Source organism: Chrysemys picta, chromosome 15, assembly GCF_011386835.1.
Source record: "Chrysemys picta bellii isolate R12L10 chromosome 15, ASM1138683v2, whole genome shotgun sequence".
Taxonomy (NCBI): Eukaryota; Metazoa; Chordata; order Testudines; family Emydidae; genus Chrysemys; species Chrysemys picta.
The window spans coordinates 26,631,308-26,652,540 of NC_088805.1; the positions used below are offsets into that span (position 1 = coordinate 26,631,308).

The following is a 21,233-nucleotide window of genomic DNA, read 5'->3' on the forward strand; positions in this document are numbered from 1 at the left end:
TCTGAGTGCGACCCCCCCCCTTATAAATTAAAAACACTTTTTTATATATTTAACACCATTGTAAATGCTGGAGGCAAAGCGGGGCTCAGGGTGGAGGCTGACAGTTCGCAACCCCGCATGTAATAGCCTCATGACCCCCTGAGGGGTCCCAACCCCCAGTTTGAGAACCTCTGATCTAAACAAACTCATAGCTATCCACCATGCATTTTACCTTTTAATCGCTGACTAATAGAATCTAGCGATGGACAACATCTGCTTAAATCATCTAGCTCATCTGCTGCCAATGAAAAATTCCTCCCTATTCTGCTTTGACTGCATCCTATTCAGTCTAGGTTGAAATGTGCTTAATTTGATTGGTTTTTTTCTTCACAAATCGATGTTCTCGACAATGCATATTAAGACTACTGTTTTTTTGGGTAGTGACAATCTGCTACACCCTTTATTGCAGACCAGACGGCTCTCTCATTAGACGCCAACTGCATTGGATTTGTGAATATGGAATGAGTGTTTCTTACAGTGAATACTGTAAGAGAGGCTTGCTGGGCCAGTACCATGGAAACTAAGTGTTGATTGGGATATGAGTCAATGATGAATTCAGTTCCTCATGAGTGCTTCCCGTATACATTCAGATTTCCTTGCTGAATAGTGAGTGTAATCTGAGCCTGTAAAGATTTTTATCTTGTTAGACTTTCCACATGTTCTCAGTCACTGGCATGTTCTGGTAAGGAGAGTTAAAAATACAGTAATATCTATACTGTAATAAATGATAATAACAGGAGTAATATCATATTTGGTGATCACTAAAGCAGCAGTAAGACCTATAATTAAACCTCTCAAGGAAATGAGTTCAATATTTAGATTAAGTTGCTGAAGAAGCTTTGAATTTAATCTCCCCCTTTTTGTTCTCTGTCTGTTTGACACACACGATTTCTCTGGTGTATTCCCGTTGGCAGAGGTATCATGTGATGTTACCTATTTGTACGTTCTCTCTGTGCAGTGAAATCAGATCAACTCAAGTTTTATGGGGGTTGGAAGAATTAAATAGTATGTCGACATGACCATTTCCAGGTCGCTATCTTTTATGGTTGAGGTGTTATTAAAAGCACTAAAAATAAACAGTCTTTGTGCAGCAGTGCATTCAACCCCCTTTATATAACTCTTAGCTGTTTATCAGATTTTCTGAAAAGAATAGTGTTTCAAAATCTTTTTGTTCCTGATCCAAAGAACCTTGCAACTAACAATCTTATTAGTAGCTGTAAAGCAACAAAAAAAGAGAGAACCCTAGCCTGTGAATCTGAAGATTATAGCTTTTACATCTTGGAGACAGCTGAAATTGCAGTCATTTTTATGTTTATAACTCAGTTAAATTTACCTCTTCAGGAAAACAAATCGCTAAGCATGGAACGATAAATACAATTAAAACACAATTAACCTTCAATGATAAATACGATTTCAAATCAGGATTACATAAAAGCTGAACAAAAGCAGTGTTTTATGTGCAGCTCTGAGGTGGTTTCTCTTCAGTGTCAGAGGGAAGAGTGCCCAGAAGTCAGAGATGGTCTGCTAGAGAATTGGCCTCTGACTGTGGGCAGTCTACAAGGAGGGGGCTTTGTTAGATGAAAGAAGAGTTTTAGAATAATGATATTGATATCGTGCCTATCATCTGACTAGCTCATTATGCTTAACAAATAATAATTTAGTGAAGGTGGAAGTTGTATGAGGCATAATGTTGCACACTCTCTGGTAACACAGATTCTAATGCTCTTCCAAGACAGATTTTCTTTGCTGCTATGTCTCTTGAGTCTGGACAAGAAATACTAATGAAGTCACTTAATAACTGTGTTTAATTAAATCTATCCCTGCAGATAGCTGTGCTTGACTGAATAATGGTGATAGCTCATAGGAAGATAATTGCTACGCCGCAAATCCAATGGTCTTTCATACATTTCCATTTGAGAATTAAAAATATTTTTAATAGAACAGATTTTGCTGGTGGGTTTTTACTAAGTCCCACTCATCAGTGTAGGAGAAACAAATATTTAATATGCTCCAGCTTCCAAGTCTCAAAACAGAAAAAAGAAAAAAATCACTTAACAACTTAACAACTTCCTGGCTAACGATCAGGCCGGTGTGTCAATAGGGGTGTTATACAGTTAAGTCTGTTTGTTTGCCATACTTGGCATTTTTCAAATGTGATTTGAAAGAATTTTTCACTTACTAAGACATGAGCTCAGAGTTCTGAGCAAACTATGATGTCATCATTACAGACATCAACATTTATAGGAGCCTATCACCATACTGTTAGAGCGCACTTTACCCAGCTTAAAATTGCATCCAAGACCTTGTCCAGGAATTAGGAGCCATTGCACTATTCCCTCATTTAGCTCACGTGCTTAGAATCTAGAGAACAGAGTGACACCATTAGGCAGGTCTCCACATTAAACTTTTGCCAGTACAGTAATGTTGGCAAGGGGTGCAATTTTTTAACAACATGTTTGTATCGGTAAAGCCCTAGTATAGATGTAATTATACCAGCAAAAAAATTCTTTACCTGTATAGCTTATTTCATTCAGGGGTATAAGCTATACCGGCAAAAGCACTCTTTTGCCAATATAAGCTGTGTATACTCTAGGTGAGTTTGCCAACATAGCTATCCTGGCAAATTTCTTCTAGTATAGACTAGGCCTATTGGCCGGGATTTCTAGCCCATGGTCAATATAAAGTGGAAAGCCTGTGCAAAGTGGATGTCTTGCTACTCTTCCTAAATGTGACCAGGTTCAGGCTTAGATTTATTCAAATTTATTAATGCCCAAAATAGCCTTGGGAATTAGGTTCGCTTTATTCCTTTCAGGTACTTGTGGTGTTAACAATAATGATACTTAGCACCCTTTAATCCAGAGATCTCAGAGCTAGACAAACAAGGCAGCTAAGCTTCCTAACTCCTCTGGGAGATATGTACGGCAAATGTAGGGATTGCTTCATCCACTCCTGAAATGCAGCAACTCCTGGAGTGGATCATGGTGCTTGTTTATTATTTATTATTTGTATTACTGTAGCACATAGGAGCCCTACTCATGGGCCAGGACTCCAATTGTATTACATTCCGTACAAACAGAACAAAAAAGATGGTCCCTGCACCAAAGTGCTAACCATATTCGTATAAGACAAGAAACAACAGATGGATACAGACAGACAGGGACCATAAGGAAACAATGGGTATGACTACCCTACGGCAAAAAAAAAAAAAGCTACTTCAGCGAGTCTCCGAGCCTGGGTCACCTGACTTGGGCTTGTAGGGCTAAAAATAACAGTAGACATTCCGGCTCAGGCTGGTGCCCAGGCTCTGAAACCCAGTGAGGGGGAGGGTCTCAGAGCCTGGGCTCCCACCTGAGCGTCTACACCGCTGTCTTTAGCCCCACAGTGTGAGCCCCGTGAGACCAAGTCAGCTGACCGGGCTCTGAGACTTGCTGGCATGAACTTTATTTGGTCTGTGTAAACATACCCAATGAGTCTGTGTCAATCAGCATGATGGGCAGTGGTCTCAGACACCAGCCCTCATCAGGTTGTTTTTGTAGGCATCATGGCAAAGGAGAGTTTCAGTGGATGACAGTCAGTTAGTTTTGTGGATGTTTATGGGGAGCTCCTCCTGAGCTTAAGCAGAGGCGTGGGAGAAAGCACGAAGGCGCTTGTTAGAAAATGTAACTAATGGGCAATGGAGGCTAGTATCATGGGCTGATCGGAGATGAGAGTCAACATCCTGATAGTGAGAGGGGGCCATCGAGGGCCTTGAAAGTGAAGACCAGAGCTGAGGTTTGATGCAGCAGACAAGGGGGAGCCAGTGGAGGGATCCAAAGAGAAGGTTGACATGGTCAAAACAATGGGCTAAGAAAACTGTTTGCAGCAGCATTCTCAGTGGATAAGAGGGGGGCAAGATTGCGTTTGTCAAGGCCAGAGAGAAGAATGTTGCAGTATTCAAGACACGAGATGGTGAGGGCTTGTATGAGAGAGTTAGCTGTGTGGATGGATAAGAAAGTCTGTGTCTTAGAGATGTTATGCAAGAAAAATTGGCAAGATTTAGACACACCCTGGATATGAGGAGCTAGAGAGAGGTCCAAGTTGAAGATGTGCCCATTGTACAAGCATGAGTGACAGTCAGTATGATGGTGTTGTCCATAGTGACCGAGAAGGGAGATAGCAAGGATAGCTGGGGAGAGGGAGATCAGGAGCTCTGTTTTAGGCACGTTGAACTTGAGCTGGTGGCTAGACATCCACAAGGCGATGTCAGAGAGACAAGCCAAGGTTTTAGTTTGGACAGAAGGAGACAGATCTGAAGTAGTAGGGGTAAATCAGTGAGGCTGTTTAAAATCATACAGCAGTGTTTACAATATAGTTTAGGACAGAAAATGCATCAAGGAAAATACCAAAACTTGGATTCTAACAGCTAACAAGAATTTAAAGCTATTTATGCACATTTCAGAGCTATACACAGATTACTTGTATACTCTGTGGATGAACTTAAACAGCTCTTCTTTTATATTTAAAATGCATTTTGCTCTCACTGTCCTGAGAGCTGATGTCTGTATTAGATTCCAGGATTGTCACTCTCTGTGTGTTGCTCTGAAGCCTAGAAGGTCTATTGCGTCAGCGTGAACCGATGGAGACAGCTACAGGAAGGATTGAGAACACTTTTTGTTTAGAATATCACCAGGTTCAATCATCACTGGGATTTGTGATGTGTTACCATCCAATGTCTAAGTCTTCAGCCATTTTAACTTTACAAATTGTACCTGTGAGTCGTAGTACATGTATCTATGCCATGCCAAGAGTCCTAGACCATTGTGATACCAGAGGTAACTCAACCAGTGACCAGCCTTACTCTGCAGTTAATTTGTATGCGCCATTTTTATTGGTTGCATAAGGGAGACTGCACGGATGGTGGACTTTGTGGCCCAACTGCCACATCCAAGTGACAGCACGAGATTTCAGCTACTAGTTGATTATACAAACACCACGTTTAAACGTTATCTTGCCTCAAATTGCAATGAGGTTACGCAGAATTAATAAAGGTATAGTGTTATTTATAGACATGCTGTCTGTAGTGTGTGTATGTGTGTGCATACACACATCTGCACACACATGTATACAAGGGTATCATAAAAATATTTTTTCTGTCTTTAAAGAGGGCTTGTCCGATAACGAAGAGATGTTCCCAAAAGAAATCACCAAATGGAGTTCCAACGATCTCATGGATAAAATTGGAAGCTCTGAATGCGATGTCCAGGGTAATTTATTTCTTTTTACTTCACACTGTACATAGCATTTTTTAGAGTCACTTAATTTAATCGTCCTGACTAGCCTCTAAAGAAGATAAAATTTGTTATCCCCATTTTACAGCTGGAGAAACGGAGGCAGAGAGAAGTGACTTGCCCAAGGCCCCGGAGAGAGTCAGTGTCCAAGCAGGGGTTAGGAATAGGGAGATCTTGTCTCTCAAACTCTCTCTCTTACGTTCCATTTCAGTTTGATTTCTTACTATAACAAAAGCAATTATCTGATAAAATGATTAAATGCTCTGATGCAGTCTTAAATCACCCATACATTCCTCAGACTTTTTAACCCCTTCTTCTTCCTTGCTCCCTCCCCATACAACAGGGGTTTCTGTTAGGAGAAGGTTTAGCCTTCTCACCTGTATCCTCCTCATCTGATAACATCTTCCTCTCTAAGCCTTTTTGAAGTTGGAAGAAATAGACTCATCAAGTTAGACTGATTCAAGTAAATCCACGCATGCAAGAGCAGGTCAAACCCCATTCCCTTGTTAGAGTTCAAACAGCCTCTTCCGTGCTCCTGTGCAGCTGATCGTTTCTAACAGCTGTGCAAGGGTCTCTCCCACTGCCGCTCTTTAGTTGCTGGAAAAGAACCGTTCTCTCCTTGATGAAGAGACATATGGCCAAATTCAGACTGTTGTTAGCGATTTGCAATTCCATTTCCTTCAGTGGGCTCCTGTCTGCTCATACCAAATCTGAATTGGGCCCCTTTTTTAAAAATATGGGCCATGTCCTCCGTTCTACAGCTGGATATCCTTAGAAAAACCTTCATGTTAAAAAAGAGAGAACTACTAGGACATTTAATGATGGCGTAGTTCATGAGCTCTCAACTTGGGAGGTGACCAAAAAGTGTTGGGACCACACACACCCCATCGTTCCCATATTGCTAAATGGGAGAGGGAATCTGGCTAGGTGGGAGATGGATCCTGATGTGGAAAAAAATGAGAACCACTGCCACAGCCAATGCCATCATTTATATAGCTGCTGTCTAAAATGGAGTCTGGCTGTACTTACATTAGAAACCTCTTTAATTCCAGATGACTTGTATCATGAAACATCAACAGAGTACCATGTTGGGTCCAGTGTGGAAAGGCTAAGCATCATCGAGGTAAGCCCTTGGATTGCATCGAATTAAAATCCCCTGTTTGTTTAAAGAATGTAGCTGGTGAAGTGATGGAGTAAATAGTGCACTTCATTGCTGCAGATGTTTTTTAAGTGACTCCTGTGGCATCTCTGTGTCATGGAGCTAGTTCATGACCAGGCTTACACAGTTACATCACTAAAGTACCTACCTATGGAATACTGTTAACCACGCATAAAAAACGACAAAGCTTGTGAATGTCAAATCATAAAGTCCCTCAGCTGAAAGAGCAAATGATGTCCCCTTGAACTAGCCTAGCAGCAAACATATTCAGCAGTAGCTGTCAATGCACTGTTCAGAACCGTTTTCCAACTCGGTTATAGAGAGAGGTCCAAATCTGAGCCCCACATATAAACAGCCATGATGTTCAGGGACGTTGTGAGCTCTTTGTGGTTCAGGCTCATCTTTCGTTGTAGCCCAAAGCGGGGCAGGGATTTTTATTCCTCCCTCTAGAGAGACATGCAAGCTCAAATCATGTTATGGACAAATCCTCCCCACCCGCCACCAAACACCCTCTAGTTTTGTTCCAAAATTAACATGCGCAGAAATGAGGTGGAAAACAAATAGAATGAGGGTGTAATAGAGTAATTCTAAAATTTCTGAATTGTTCCTTATGGGGAGGAGCCGTGTTTTTATTTTACAAGTTTAACAAGTCTTAATTATCCAAGAGTAGTTGTATTTCAAGAAACGTGTCTTGAAGTCATTTTCTAGGGCGTGATTGGATTAAAGAATCCAAATAGCCCTCTCCACCCCTTACCTTACCTTTACGAGCAGAAGTCATTGAACTTGACAGGAAAGGAGCCTACAGGCATCTTGCTGATAAGCCTCTGAGTGATTCATGGCATCTCAGAACTACACAGGGAAGAACTACACACATAAAACATTTATTACTGAAAGTAAAAGCAATACTGACCTGGTATAACAGCGCCTCCCATGCTTTTAGTCATGCACTTCCAGACAAGAATCCACTTTACAGACACAGTAGGCCAAAGTGAATGAAGGTGTAAGTGGTGGTGTAAGTTACAGAGACTAATAATAATAATTAATAATACTTAGCTCTTAGACAGCATTCCATCCATAGACAAATTCTAACTAGAAATTCCATTGCTTGAAGTCTTTAAATATAGTCTGGATGTCTTTCTAAAAGATTGCATAGCTCAACCAGAAGTTATGGGCTTGGCACAGGATCTGTTGTATGAAATTCTCTGGCCTGTGTTGTACAGGAGGTCAGGCTAGATGATCAGAATGGTTCCTTCTGTCACTAAAATCTATGAATCTCAAACTCACTGAGTTGGGTGAATATCCATACCCCCATGTTACAGATAGACACATCATCCATAGACCTTGGTTTCTCTGATACTGGGTAGATGTGGGGAAGAGTTTACACTGTTATTACTTGTGCTAGGAAAAATTAGGACTTGAGTTACTCTACAGAACTCTCAATCTGGCACCTTTTCATGAGCACAAAATTCATGATAAAAAATGACATTGCATTCTAAGAAAAAAAATGTTCAAAGAGCTGATGTTTGGGTTAACATAAGAAGGTTTGGAATGTTGCCTCCATTACCATACAGGGATAAAGTGTTAGGAAAAAGGATTAGAGCAGGACTCCCACAGTGTTTTTGCTAAAATTATATGATGACGCCTTAAATATATGTTGAATGTTTTGACCTGGTCAAATGCAGTGAAGGAGTCAGTGACACTAGTTATTACCTAGATTTTTAATAGTATGATACAAGTTAAAACAGATATTTTTGAACATGCTTTTGGGGTATCAGCATTACCTCTCAGGCATTTCGGGAAGAAAGAATCAAGTTTCTTTAAAGATACCCTCACTACAGGATTCCTTCTTGTGCTTGAAATAAACCATTTGTCCAGCGTTGCATATCTTGAAGTGCACCAGTTACAGTTGTATGGACAATATATGTGTTTTGTTGCTATTGGGTAGAAATTGGCCTGTCCCCTGGAGGTGCCTGTATTTCAGAGCAGTGTTGTAAGTACATTGTTAAGGGCTGTGGACTAGGAGGTGCTAAATAAACATAGTGTTGTTGGGGCAAATACCAAAGGCTTGGGGGAAACAAGTACTTCCACTATATTTTGTTTAATTTCCTTTTAGGATGAATCAGTGCACCCATCAATGCAGCCAAGCAAAATCCACGTCCTAATCTTGGTACTACATGGAGGAAACATCCTGGATACAGGAAGTGGTGACCAGAATTCAAAACAAGGAGATGTCAATACTATCACAACAGTGTTTGATACAGTAATGAGGGTACATTACCCAGCTGCTCTTGGACACATTGCACTCAAGCTAGTCCCTTGCCCAGCCATCTGCTCAGAAGCCTTTTCACTGGTATCCAAGTAAGTTTGTGCTCCTTTATCTTGGAGAGGGGCACATTTGTAAATTTTTACTCTGTTGTAGTGCATCTATAATCAACGCTATGGGGTATGCTCTGTCTTTGGGCTGGTCTACACTGGGGGGGGATCAATCCAAGATACGCAACTTCAACTACGTGAATAGCATAGCTGAAGTCCAAGTATCTTGGATTGAATTACCTGGGGTCCAGACGGCGTGGGATCGACGGCCGCAGCTCCCCCGTCGACTGCGCTACCGCTGCTCACTCTGGTGGAGTTCCGGAGTCGACGGTGAGTGCATTCGGGGATCGATATATTGCGTCTTAATGAGACGCGATATATCGATCCCGGATAAATTGATTGCTACCCGCTGATACGGCGGGTAGTGAAGACGTACCCTTTGTTGTGGATGCCTAATATTGATGACAACTATCCACACACTTTGAGAGCGCACTTTATTAATTAACTAGCAAGCCTTCCAGCCTCAATTTCATACATGGCTGTAATGTATACAGTACAATAGCAATGCAGCTGGAGTTCTGTGATTGATTTACTCAAACTAATCAGATAAGTACTTGAACTTGAATTTACAGAGTTATTGTCCAAGGGTCATTCTGACTGTGTGTGTTCTCTGAAGATTTAGGTTTAAGGGGGAAAGAAGTGTGTTTTCCCCAGCCCTAGAGCATTTCTACCAGCAAGAGAACACACAGCTTTTGTACTTTGAGATTTTTTTTTTTATGATCTGAAACATTGATTGTGCTGGCTGCAAATGATGAACTCATAATGCAAGCCTCTGTCTCTTTCATCTCCTCTCCTATATTCAGCCTTAGCCCTTACAGTTATGATGAAGGATGCCTCTCCAATAGTCAGGATCACATTCCACTCGCTGCACTTCCTCTGCTAGCAACATCATCCCCACAATATCAGGAGGCAGTAGCCACGGTGATTTTGAGAGCCAATCAAGCTTACAGCGAGTTCATTAAATCACAAGAAGGCACATCATTTACTGGCCAGGTGAGTAAGCTCCTGTTTTAGAACAATAAAATGAAAAGCAGACAAGGCCATTTCCCTCTGAATCTCTTGGAAGAGTTGGAAACGTTTGACAATGCTGGGCTAATTTATGAAAATGTTTTCTTGGGCTTTTTGTTTTGTTTTTAAGATAAAGATTTTTCCCTTATTTTACACTGTTCTTATTGGAGATTAATTTTTATAAGAAGAAAATGCAAATTAGAGCTCAGAAATTTAGCTGTAAAAATGGGAAGTTTAAACAAAAGACACCATAGGTGTGATGTATCTCTCCAAATGAGGTGTAAGAAATGCTCTTTATCTGTTTTAGGTACTCCTCTGGCCCCCATTACCGTAACATCGGAGATCCTCACAATCTTTAACCTATTTATCCTCACAATGCCCCAGGAGGTAGGGCAGTGCTATTGTCCCCACTGGAGTGCTGCAGTCTCCAGACGAGGAACTGAGGCACCAAGAGGCTAAGTGACTTTGCCCAAGGTTGCACAGGAAGTTTGTGAGAAAGGAATTGAATCTGGGCCTCCTGAAACCCAGGGTGGTGCCTTAACTGCCGGACTGTCCTCTTCACCATGTATCACAAGTGCTTCTGCCTCTCCCCACCTTTTATAATCAGGGATTTCATGACCTCCCATATGGGAAGAAATTATCTCAGATCCTGCCTCAAGCCAGATCTGTTCCAGAGCTGGAAACCTTCCAAGGTACCTCACAGCCTGGTATAGAGTAACTGCTGACCCAGAACTCACCCATCTGACACATGATGGTCAATAATTCCATAATTGCTTGGGCTAGCGAGAGCTCTTAGGCAGATATCATCTGATAAAGCGGTGATGCTGATAACTACATTGAAGGATCTCATGTTCCCCATTTTCTGGGCTTAGATGCTTTATTCCTTTAGCTAGTATTTCTGTGAATTCAAAGTGAGGGGGATCATTTTGGGTTTTTTTCCCACCTCTGGTTGCTCTTTCAGGTCTGTTTGGTAGGGGACTGCGTAGGAGGAATCCTGGGATTTGATGCCTTATGTTACAGCAATCAGACTGTGTCTGAGAGCCAAAACAGCAGCCGACGAGGGAGTATTGTGAGTGTGCAGGTAATGTAGCCTACTAGAAACCAGTCAGGATAACCCTGTTGGCCACAGAACTTCCCTGTCTGCCCCTAGCTCCAGACGGAAGGGAGGGTTCCACCTTTAATCCTTCCCCATTCTACCTCCAGTCATCCCCCTGTGTCCAAGGCAGAGGCACTATGGAGGCCTGGTTAGGACTCTGTCAGTGATGCCCTAATATCAGCAATAGTCACCACTGCTAACCTGCTTGTCAAAGCAGAAGAATGTATTTTAGAAAACATGGACTGTTTCTAATTTATTTGGGGCTTTCATCAGAAAGAACAAAGCTCCGTTTTCCAGTTTCATGGAGGGTGTGTGCATACTGGGGTGTGTGCTTGTGTCCCTACTTTTGGGGTAGGCTTTGCGCAACCCTGCTGTGTTGTATTGTTTTGTATTATACGCCTGCCTAGTGGCTATAGAAATGTTGTTTTGTTTTAGGTTTGAATACCAGAAATCCCGTATGAAGCTATTTTTTTTTTTTTAGTATATTTGTCAAGTGAAAATTCATTACAGACTAGGATGTTCTGAGTAATCATGTTCAGGACCATCAAACCTCCTATTCTCCCAGACGGTGAGAGTGGAGCTTCAAGTTGTTAGTGCCCTTTTTAAGCTTTTCAGTTGCACTCCGAGGTAGGTAAAGTAGAATAATTCCCGGAGTGCACTTAGGGTAGGTGTGTTAGGAAATGCAGAGATTAGGTAGATTTGAACTGGAACAAATGAGGAGGCAGTGCAGTTGTTTGAAGAGGGAGGATCTAATGTGGTTGCACTTCTGACTTGCTGCCTGATGCCTGTGTACTTCAAATCCTAGGACACTGACCTCCTGTCTCCTGGAATAATTGTGAACAACAGTTATTGTTCCAGTGGCTCCAACCTGGAGGCCAGCAGACACCTCAGCAGAAGCAACATTGATATTCCTCGGAGCAACGGAGAGGATCCAAAGAAGCAGCTGCCCCGAAAAAGGAGTGATTCATCAACCTACGAAATGGACACAATAAAGCAACATCAGGCATTCCTTTCAAGGTAAGGTTTCAAAGGAACAGTGAGTCAGGAATCCCCGGGGACAAAAGAGACACCCGTGTGCAGTTTTAATGTTTTGTAACCCCGGGGATGGCAAGGTTGAGTAACGTTGTCGAAGAATATCAGAGGTGTTCAGATTCCATTGGCAAGTGTGGGCTTTACAGAGGAATTACCAGCAGCATTGTACGGTACCATGTGATTGTGGGGACAAAATTAACTATGAGCTGCTGCTGTGCTGCACCCACATTACAGTGGGGGGAAAACAGCCGCATAAGAGTAGCAAGAGGTTGGTGGGTTTTTTTTGCCATGTTACTGCAGCAGAGTAAGTATGTAACCAGTGCAGCTGACGAGACAGGAGGACTTAGAGTCAAATGTCATTTTAAGTTTAGGCAGCTATCAAAATTGATCCTGACCTGGCTGGCCTGTTGGTTGGAGAGATGGGTCCGAGCCATCTGTTATGAGCATCCCTAAACATTGGGATATTTTGAGTCTGGATATGAACGCCGACCCTGGGCCCTTCCCGGGTTCCTAGGGCCCTTTGCTGCTATTCTGGAGACACAAGTCCAGGGCAGTAGTCCCTTGCTCCCAGGCCATGGGGTTTGGGATGCTCTAGGTGCAGCACTACAGTCCCCAGAATTGCTCAGCTTTGTCCAATACTGACCCTGACCCTGTTTAAGGAGCAGCATTGACTGGCTCTGAAGGGTGATTCCAAAGCCAAGCCTTCTTGCCTGGAGGTGAGTGGGAGCAGTCCAGGGCCTTGCATGTCAAGCAGGGAGATGAGGGATCCTCAGGGCTCTGCCAGAGGCACAGTGGAACCCTGGGAGAGGAAATGAGATGATCATGGATCCTAAAAGAACAGAATCCTGGGCATTAGAGATGGAAGAGACCAATTAGTTCCCATCCAGTACATCCCCAGTTAGTGCAGGAGTGTCCTCGACAGGTTACTAGACTGAGCACAGCATTAGATTTAAGTGTTGTAAGCTTTGGGTCCCCCCCATCACTTCCCTTGGCATACTGCTCCCCACTCTAACAGAGTGCTGGGAGGAAGGTTTTTGTTCTTGCTCTTCATCCTGAATTTTCCCTTTTGGGAAATCTCTTTCATAACACCCTCCTGAATCTCCCAGTGCATAGGCTCAGCCAGCGGCACCTGTTGTATATTTACTGTATTGTCAGCACAGGCAGCCAAAGTTACCTCTGCCCTGTTAACCCCCTCCTCCAAATTAATGTGTACCCTTTACTGAGCATGGAGACTGTTCAGTTACACCAAAAGTCTGTTTCAGGTTCTTACATATATTGAGGCCCTTACGTAGCGTAATACTGAACTTTTTAAATGGTTCTCGAGAAAATCACTTAATTTATTATTAATTGAATTACTTTCCTAGAGGAAGGTCCTGTTACTACTTAGATGCTGTTCAAGGAGCGTGTCTTTGAAGCAGGATGCTTATGTCCTCACTGCTGCATTTCCATCAGCTTGTGGAATTAGGAGAGTTCTAGACATTTTCTTCTGATCCTTCCCTGTCACTGTCTGACAAGCGATGAACCCTATATTCAACTCCAAGCCTCATTCTCCTACACCAGCTAAGGTCTTCTTTCCATTCCAGCTTGAGGGCTTGGACTCTACTCACCTGTCAGAGGCACTTTACTAAAAGATTTATACACGAGGGAAGGTAGGAAAGTGAATGGCATTGGGGCTGCTATATTAAATGGAACTGCTATATTTAAAAAGATGGCTGCATTTAGGAAAACCAATAAGCTCTTTCCAGCAGGCTAATAAAAGACAGTCAGTCTCTTGTCATAGCTTAGCAAGGCAACCTCCCATATTAGACAGGCAAATGCTGGTCAAATCAAAACGTATTGCTTTCTCCTCCTTGCTTGCTCTAGAAGCCAGAGAGGGCTGTAGCCTGGACTGAACCAAGGAAGATGCCCTTATTTGGTATCTGGCAAGCAGCTTCCTGTTTACTTTGCAAAACGGGTGGTGCGCTAGGGATACTGGCAGGTCCATTGTGTTTACCCCTGTCTGATTGCATATAACCAGCGTGTTACATTATTGTTACATTACACTCTGCTTATGATGATTGATTAATGAACAGCAGAGTAACCAGTACAGTCTCCTATCACTACATAACTTTACCACTAGTATGAATTTTTGCTATGAAAACCAAGATATGATGTAATATGGTTACATGGCTTAATGCAGAGATCTTGGCAGGAGAGAGACCCAAGTTTTCCTAATGAGCACAGCAAATGTGTGTCATTCAGGCAGCCTGGCATATGGCGATCTTTCCATCGGTGCCCAATGCAGATTTTAACACATGCCAAAGACAGATTAATTTTCATTCGCGTGTTAGACTTATCCACTACTTTGGGACAATGCCCAGCAAAGTCAGAGCATCATCTGGTGAGACGACCACTCTTTTATTTTTAAATGCAATCCTTCTGCACTGCTACAATATTTCTGGTTGTGTTGGTTTTATATTATTGTCAATTAGTTGACTTGCTACTAAACCCAATTGGATCCTGTCTAATCACTGCAGCTGTAGCATTCTAAAGGAAAAGCAGGACTATGTGGATTGCTTTGGGCATGATGGATTCTGATTCCCCCTCAGATTTCATTTCTTTGATTCCAAAAGCAGGGCCGGCTCCAGGCACCAGCTTAACAAGCAGATGCTTGGGGCGGCCAAGGGAGAGGGGCGGCACCTGCGGCAATTCGGGGGCGGCAGGTCCCTCACTCCCTCTAGGAGTGAAGGACCTGCCGCTGAACTGCCGCCAACGATCGTGGCTTTTTTTTTTTTTTTTTTGCTTGGGGCGGCAGAAATGCTGCATATCCACTAAAATGAGAAAAACTGTACCAAACGGCTTATTAGAGTGTGCTGTCTCTCCCCTATATCCGACCTGAGGGAGGCTGAAGGAAGGTGCTTGGAATGTAACAGAAATTGAAACCCATCTAGAAAATCCGTTCCTGTCATAATACATCTGATATATGTGCCGTCTGTCATTTTGTGTATTCATTTGAATCAAGCTAATGGACTGGTTCTTCTCTAAAAGGGTGAACTTGTTGCTTATCAAGTTGTCTTAGTTACACATAAGACCAGCGTGTTGCAGCCCTGACAGCTAAAATGGTTCTAATTTTACCAGAGGATTGTTCTTTTGCACACGCATGCTAACATCATGCGTTCTAGCAGCGTGACCTCTTGGAGCATTGTTCATATCACAGGCAGGAAAACAGGCTCATTTTAGCTGTCATTGCTGTTCACCGTCTTGATGCCACTGTTTTGACTTTCTCAATTATTTGTGTGCATAGTATAAGCAAACATCATAACTTGCTCTTGTTGGTAACCAAAACTCTAGACATAGAGCAGTGTGTGTATTACAGAAAATATATGACAGTGTGGTACGGTGCAAAGGTTTTATTAGTGTCCGTCTAGATTGGCAGCCAGTGGAGGCACAATGAGAAAATAAAATCAGAGTGAAACCAATTTACCTTCTTCCCAACTGTGTGTGTGTATGTGTGTGTGTGTGTGTGTCATTCGCAGCTGTTCATTTGTTAGACTGGCCTTCCCAGGTGAAGGATGCATGCAAGGACAGCTGCTCCAGTATCCCAGTGGGCACAGTGCATACAGCCATGTTCCACTGGGGGCTCCGAGACAGCAGCAGTAGCAGGACCTCACTGCACAGCCTGGCAGCCACTTCACTTTCAGAAGTGCCCCTAATGAATGAGCACTTCATGCCTGTAGAGCTAGGGCAAATTGCAGTGACCCCCTCTAGAACTCTGCCCCAGAGCCGGGAAGGGCAGTGTCATTTGGGTCAGCCCTGACTCCAGGCCAGTAGAACTTTTCTGTCAAACCAAGCTGTCATGTAATTCATTGATCCCCCATATTTTACAGGAAAATTCTTTCAACTATGTTACAGAGAGCTTTAAATACAGCCAGATTGTCTTGGTCTAACTCTGCAGGCCTTGGAAAATTACAATTCAGACTCCGAGAACAGGAGTACTTGTGGCACCTTAGAGACTAACAAGGTGCCACAAGTACTCCTGTTCTCTTTGCAGATACAGAATAACACGGCTGCTACTCTGAAACATGAATTCAGACTCACTCTCCTAGAGTCTGGAAAAAAAACCAACCCCTCTTTATTCCCTAAAATAACTTCTTTCTAATCCATACGTTCTGATATTCAGCATCTGATATCTCAAAATCCACCAGCTCCAGAATGAAAACAAGCACTCTATCCTGTTGGAAGCTGGAGTGATCCCCAGCTCACCCATGTAAGAGAGCTTGTGTTTCTAATCCTATTGGAGTTCCAGGAATATTGGACTTTATACTTGTCCTTTAAATCTGCATATTGCCGCCCTGCACTTCAGACCCATTGAATTTTGTAGGGAAATGAGACCCTTTAGAAGGGGAAAAGAAACAAATTAGGGGCAGGCTTTATATTTTTTAATTGAAGCTTTCTGAAGTTGCTCGGGATGGGGCAAGAGGGGAGTTTAAAATGTGAGTAGTCAGGACACGCATGGATTACTGTGCAGAATCCAGGGAAAGATATTGCTGATAAATGCAGTTTATCACGTGGTTTGCTCAGTTCATCACATTGAAATCACCACCGTAGTATCTGGGGTATAAATGTGTATATGTTTTTATATAAGCTTATGCTGTTAGAAAACTCTGTGGCGTGAAGTTGGTGCACAAGAATGTAGGAAACGCTCTTGCAGATTTTGATCTTTCTTTTTCTCTTTCCCCTCCCATTTTCTTTTTTCTTTCCGTTGTAATCCCCTAACATTTGTCCCACTTCCTTGAAGAAGAAATGGGTAAGCACAGCTCACTGCTTTCCGTAGCACTGAGAAATAGAGTGATGAAAAGAAAAAAATGATGAAAAGAATTATGTTGACAAGAAGAGAGACAGTAATAACAATACATGTACTTGGAGTTAAGTTAAAATTGATTGTAAATGCTGCCTTTTGCATGGTACTATAGTAATTTTTGTTTGCTCTTGCTAGCATGCAAATTACTACTTCAGTAGCGGTAGCCAGCATTTTACTCCACAAAGAGCATATTAGAGATTGGAGGAGTGGGGACAGGAATATTAGAGATTGTAGCTCACTTGGAGCTTGAATTTATGGGCTGGATCATATCAGTGAAACAAGGGGACTCTGCTTTGATAGGGTCTCTCACTAGCATGTAGAGGCACAGGTGATTAATGGATACATTTCCTTTTCTTAAAAATAAGAAGAATCGTCTACACGATTAGCCACAGTACAATCTGTGTTCATTATTTCTTTAAAAAAAAAAACACACACCCTTGTGAACAAAATTTTGGCTTTTGACCGTGTTCTTATTTATGAATGTATTGTTGTTTTAGTTTACATTCTAGTGTTCTGAGAAATGACCCAGGATCCAGACGATCGAGTAGCTCCACAATGTTGGATGGAGGAAACCTTGGAAAATTTGAATTTGAGATCACGGATTTCTTCCTGTTTGGGTCTCCCTTGGGCCTGGTCCTTGCATTGAGAAAAACCGTCATCCCAGCCCTTGACAGTAGGTTTTGGCATGCACCAGTGGTTCCACTTAGTGGGCATTTTAAATACCTTCTACTACAAAAAAAGAACAGGAGTACTTGTGGCACCTTAGAGACTAACAAATTTATTAGAGCATAAGCTTTCATGGACTACAGCCCACTTCTTCGGATGCATATAGAGTGAAACATATATTGAGGAGATATATATACGCACATACAGAGAGCATGAACAGGTGGGAGTTGTCTTACCAACTCTGAGAGGCCAATTAAGTGAGAGGAAAAAAAAAAACTTTTGAAGTGATAATCAAGCTAGCCCAGTACAGACAGTTTGTAGTTTCTACTACAAAAAGCTTTGACTTGCAAAGAAAAAATCTAATAACTTGGATGAGATGAACTGTAGAACATATTGTGAAACTAAATTATATATGTGTTGTTCCACCATACAAGTCAGTACTAGCTACTCCTATAAATATTGATTACACATTTTTTGTCATTTAGCCCTAGACAACAAAAATCTAAACATATGCAGCAAAAAACTATTTAGTAAAGTATGTTCCACAGAAACATCAGTTGTCCTGCTTGACTTACAACTGGAGTGTGATGGAAGTAAGCGCTCTTAAAGGGCTTTCCTCCCCCCTCATGCTGCACTTTACAACTAGTAAATCACCTTTTAAATAGATTTATACGAGCCTCACAAATAACTTTGTAATACTTGGGAGTTTCTTTTTTCCCTCCTTTTCTCCTTAGTCTTTCAGCTGAGGCCAGCCTGCCAACAAGTCTATAACCTGTTCCATCCTGCAGACCCATCTGCCTCACGCCTGGAACCCCTTTTGGAAAAGAGATTCCACATGTTGCCTCCCTTCAATATTCCACGCTACCAGAGGTTCCCATTAGGTGACGGCAGTTCTGCTCTTCTGGGTACGTCCGTTTTTATCTGTTATCTGCCTATGGCCCAAAGACTGTGCTCTTGGCGCAGACGCTGAGGTCAGGGGGTGTTTTAACGATGTGAGGTGCACAGGCTTGGCCTCGTAGTGTTTAGCTTCTTCAAAAAGTTCCCAGGCAAGTGGATTTCTCTTTACAAATTCAATGCTTCACATCCAAAATGCCATTGTTGTCATTTATTAAATAAAGCCCAGAAGTTGTGTGAGTCGATATGCAATGTACTTTGTATGTTTTCTCCATTTTACATCCCAGGCAGTGCTTGAGATTGGAACACATGATCAGCTAGGCTGAGATTTAGGGACTTGATTCTTCAGGGGGTTGAGGAGGACTGGGAGGGAGCAGAGCAAAGCCACGTAAGGGATGCAGTTTGCTTTTTTGCACACAATCCATATGGGTGAAGCAAGCTGAGGGGACTGGGTGTCTGAGTACCATTAGCTATGCACGGCACATTCTGTTGAAATGCTGCTGCATATTTTGCCCATGCAAATGGCTCAAATAAGAGAGCAGTGCTCAGAAAGCCCATTTTCAATTCTTGTAATCTACCTGTATGTAAGCCAGCAGTTGGAGACCTCTTTCAGCCTAAGAAACTTGTCTATAGTGAACTCCATTCATAGTAAAAAGCAACAGAGGGTCCTGTGGCACCTTTAAGACTAACAGAAGTATTGGGAGCATGAGCTTTCGTAGGTAAGAACCTCACTTCTTCAGATGCACTTCTGCAGATGTCTTGGAAAGCTTATGCTCCCAATACTTCTGTTAGTCTTAAAGGTGCCACAGGACCCTCTGTCGCTTTTTACAGATTCAGACTAACACGGCTACCTCTCTGATACTTGACTCCATTCATAGTGAAATCACATGCAAGGCCCTGATTATTACAGTGCATCTCAGTGTGCAAATTTAAAATCTTATTGAAGTAAATCTCCACTTGTTTTGGGGAATAATTTTCTCACTTTAAGAAGATTCCATTATATATACTGTAAAATTATGATCAGTGATCAATTTGAAAAGCTACATTGGAGGATTTCCTTTTCTTTTGTTGTAAAATTGCCATTCCTGTGTTTTCTTCTGATGTTATAACTGTTTTAACTAGTAAGGCACTGAATTTAGGCTTATTTGGAAGACCATCTGTCTTGTCTTCTATTTCTCTAATGGAAGGTTGGTCCTTTATAGAAGACCCTGAACTGTAGTTGCAAGTGTTTGATTGTAGTTGTTTGTATGTTTTACAGTTTGTGGCCACATGTTGGTTGTTCTTGTCCTTTTGTTTTCTTCCCCACCTGCTTCTAGTTGAGACAGTCCAGAACAACCCCATCCTCCTTGTGGAAAGCAGCCCATTGGTTGCTCTCCAGCGCCAGGACAGCTTCATGGAAACCAGTATACCTGTTCCAGTTCTGAATTGGCAAGATGTTTCCAATAAAAATGCCGTTTTTGCTGAGTGTGTGTAACCTACCCTTTTCTAGTGTCTTGTGTTGTGTACTTGGGGTGCTCCTTGGAGATTGGTCTTCTACCTCATGGGCCTGAAAGCTTTGCACTATGTACCTGAATATGACAAGTGAAGTGCCTGCATAACCATGTATTCTTGGACCCCAGGCAAGAATAGGACCACAAGCCACTGACTGGGGGTGGTGGAAACTGAGCTGTGAGTTGTCTCCCCTTCTGCTGCAAATGCTGGAAGGGGAGATTGGGGCCAGACAATGAGTTTGCTTTTCCTCTGGTCGAGCTACTGGAGAGGCATCGAGTGGCCGAAAGGCTCCGGGCCCCCACGCTTGCTTTGCTTTTGCTTGAGGCCTGCCCTGCTGTTACAGTTTATGCAGTGTACAGAATCTGCCATTGAAACTGACACCTGGTTTTTGCCTGCAGTACCCAAAGTTTGCCAGTGCAGTCAGCACGTAACTACAAATTAACATACTCTGTATTGTATGTCTGTACCAGAAAGTGACCAGATATTGTCACATGCCCAAAGGTGCACATCTTATATTTAGACACTAATTTTGCATCATCTAAACACAGTGGACAAAGCTTTCAGAACCCAAAGGTGTCTTTTTTTATTTGATTTCTCAAATAATTGCTGCTTTAAAAACAAGTTTGGTTTTTGTTGCTATCAAAAATGCTGCATGGCTATATTTTTCTCGATTACAGCTGATACCAAATCTGCAAGTTAATGAGACTTTCAACTTTATTTCTTTTCTCCTGTATATTTTTTTTTTTACTCTTCCCACCCCTTTTAAATATGCCCCCTGGAGATCCTGATCCTGCAGCCCTTACTCATGTCAGTCAGCTCTTATTGGTCTGAGTAACCCCATTGTGCTGAGTGGTAATTTCGGAACAGCAGCACCTCCCATTGGTTACATTGGATAGAAGATGACACAGGGAGAGATTTTCAAAGGTACAGATGGATGTTAGGTGCCCAATTGCCATTTGTGCCTTTTGAGGTTCTCTAGGAAGGGCGGGGGAAAGGACACTACAGTATTGCCTACCATCGCTTTCCACTTCACTAATGCAGGGTCACTTAGCCTTCATCCCATGTTAGCTGACTGACCATGACTATGCATACAAAAAACTCTTCTCCCATCCCCCATCATCTCAAGAGTGTCATGTGGCCTAGTTGTGCCCATATCTGACTCTACAAATGGAGCAGCAGATGAATTTTCAGGACTAATAAAAAGGTGCTTCAGCCTCTTTTTCTGTTGCTTTTGAAATTAAGGATGGGATTTTCCAACGCACTCAGCATTGGCCACCGACTTCAGTGGGAGCAGAGTTAGGTCAATGCTGAGCATTTAAAATGCCACCCCAATTTTTTGTTTTAACTGCTGAAGAGCTCTTTGCTTCA

At 42.4% G+C, this 21,233-nt stretch overlaps 1 protein-coding gene across 14 annotated transcripts in view; it reads left to right on the forward strand.

Moving 5' to 3' along the window:
- Window positions 1-21,233, forward strand: part of PITPNM2 (phosphatidylinositol transfer protein membrane associated 2) — a 200,216-nt gene that overhangs the window by 147,355 nt on the left and 31,628 nt on the right. For 10 of the 14 annotated variants that reach the window (XM_065568711.1, XM_008163521.4, XM_065568715.1 and 7 more), the window contains 9 exons: window positions 5,181-5,282; window positions 6,359-6,429; window positions 8,579-8,823; window positions 9,642-9,831; window positions 10,808-10,927; window positions 11,748-11,959; window positions 17,312-17,487; window positions 18,215-18,385; window positions 19,691-19,840. In XM_065568711.1, coding sequence (XP_065424783.1) covers window positions 5,181-5,282; window positions 6,359-6,429; window positions 8,579-8,823; window positions 9,642-9,831; window positions 10,808-10,927; window positions 11,748-11,959; window positions 17,312-17,487; window positions 18,215-18,385; window positions 19,691-19,840 — 1,437 coding nt within the window. The remainder of the gene's footprint in view (window positions 1-5,180; window positions 5,283-6,358; window positions 6,430-8,578; window positions 8,824-9,641; window positions 9,832-10,807; window positions 10,928-11,747; window positions 11,960-17,311; window positions 17,488-18,214; window positions 18,386-19,690; window positions 19,841-21,233) is intronic. The other 4 variants (XM_008163525.4, XM_008163528.4, XM_065568716.1 and 1 more) reach the window with 1 other exon arrangement.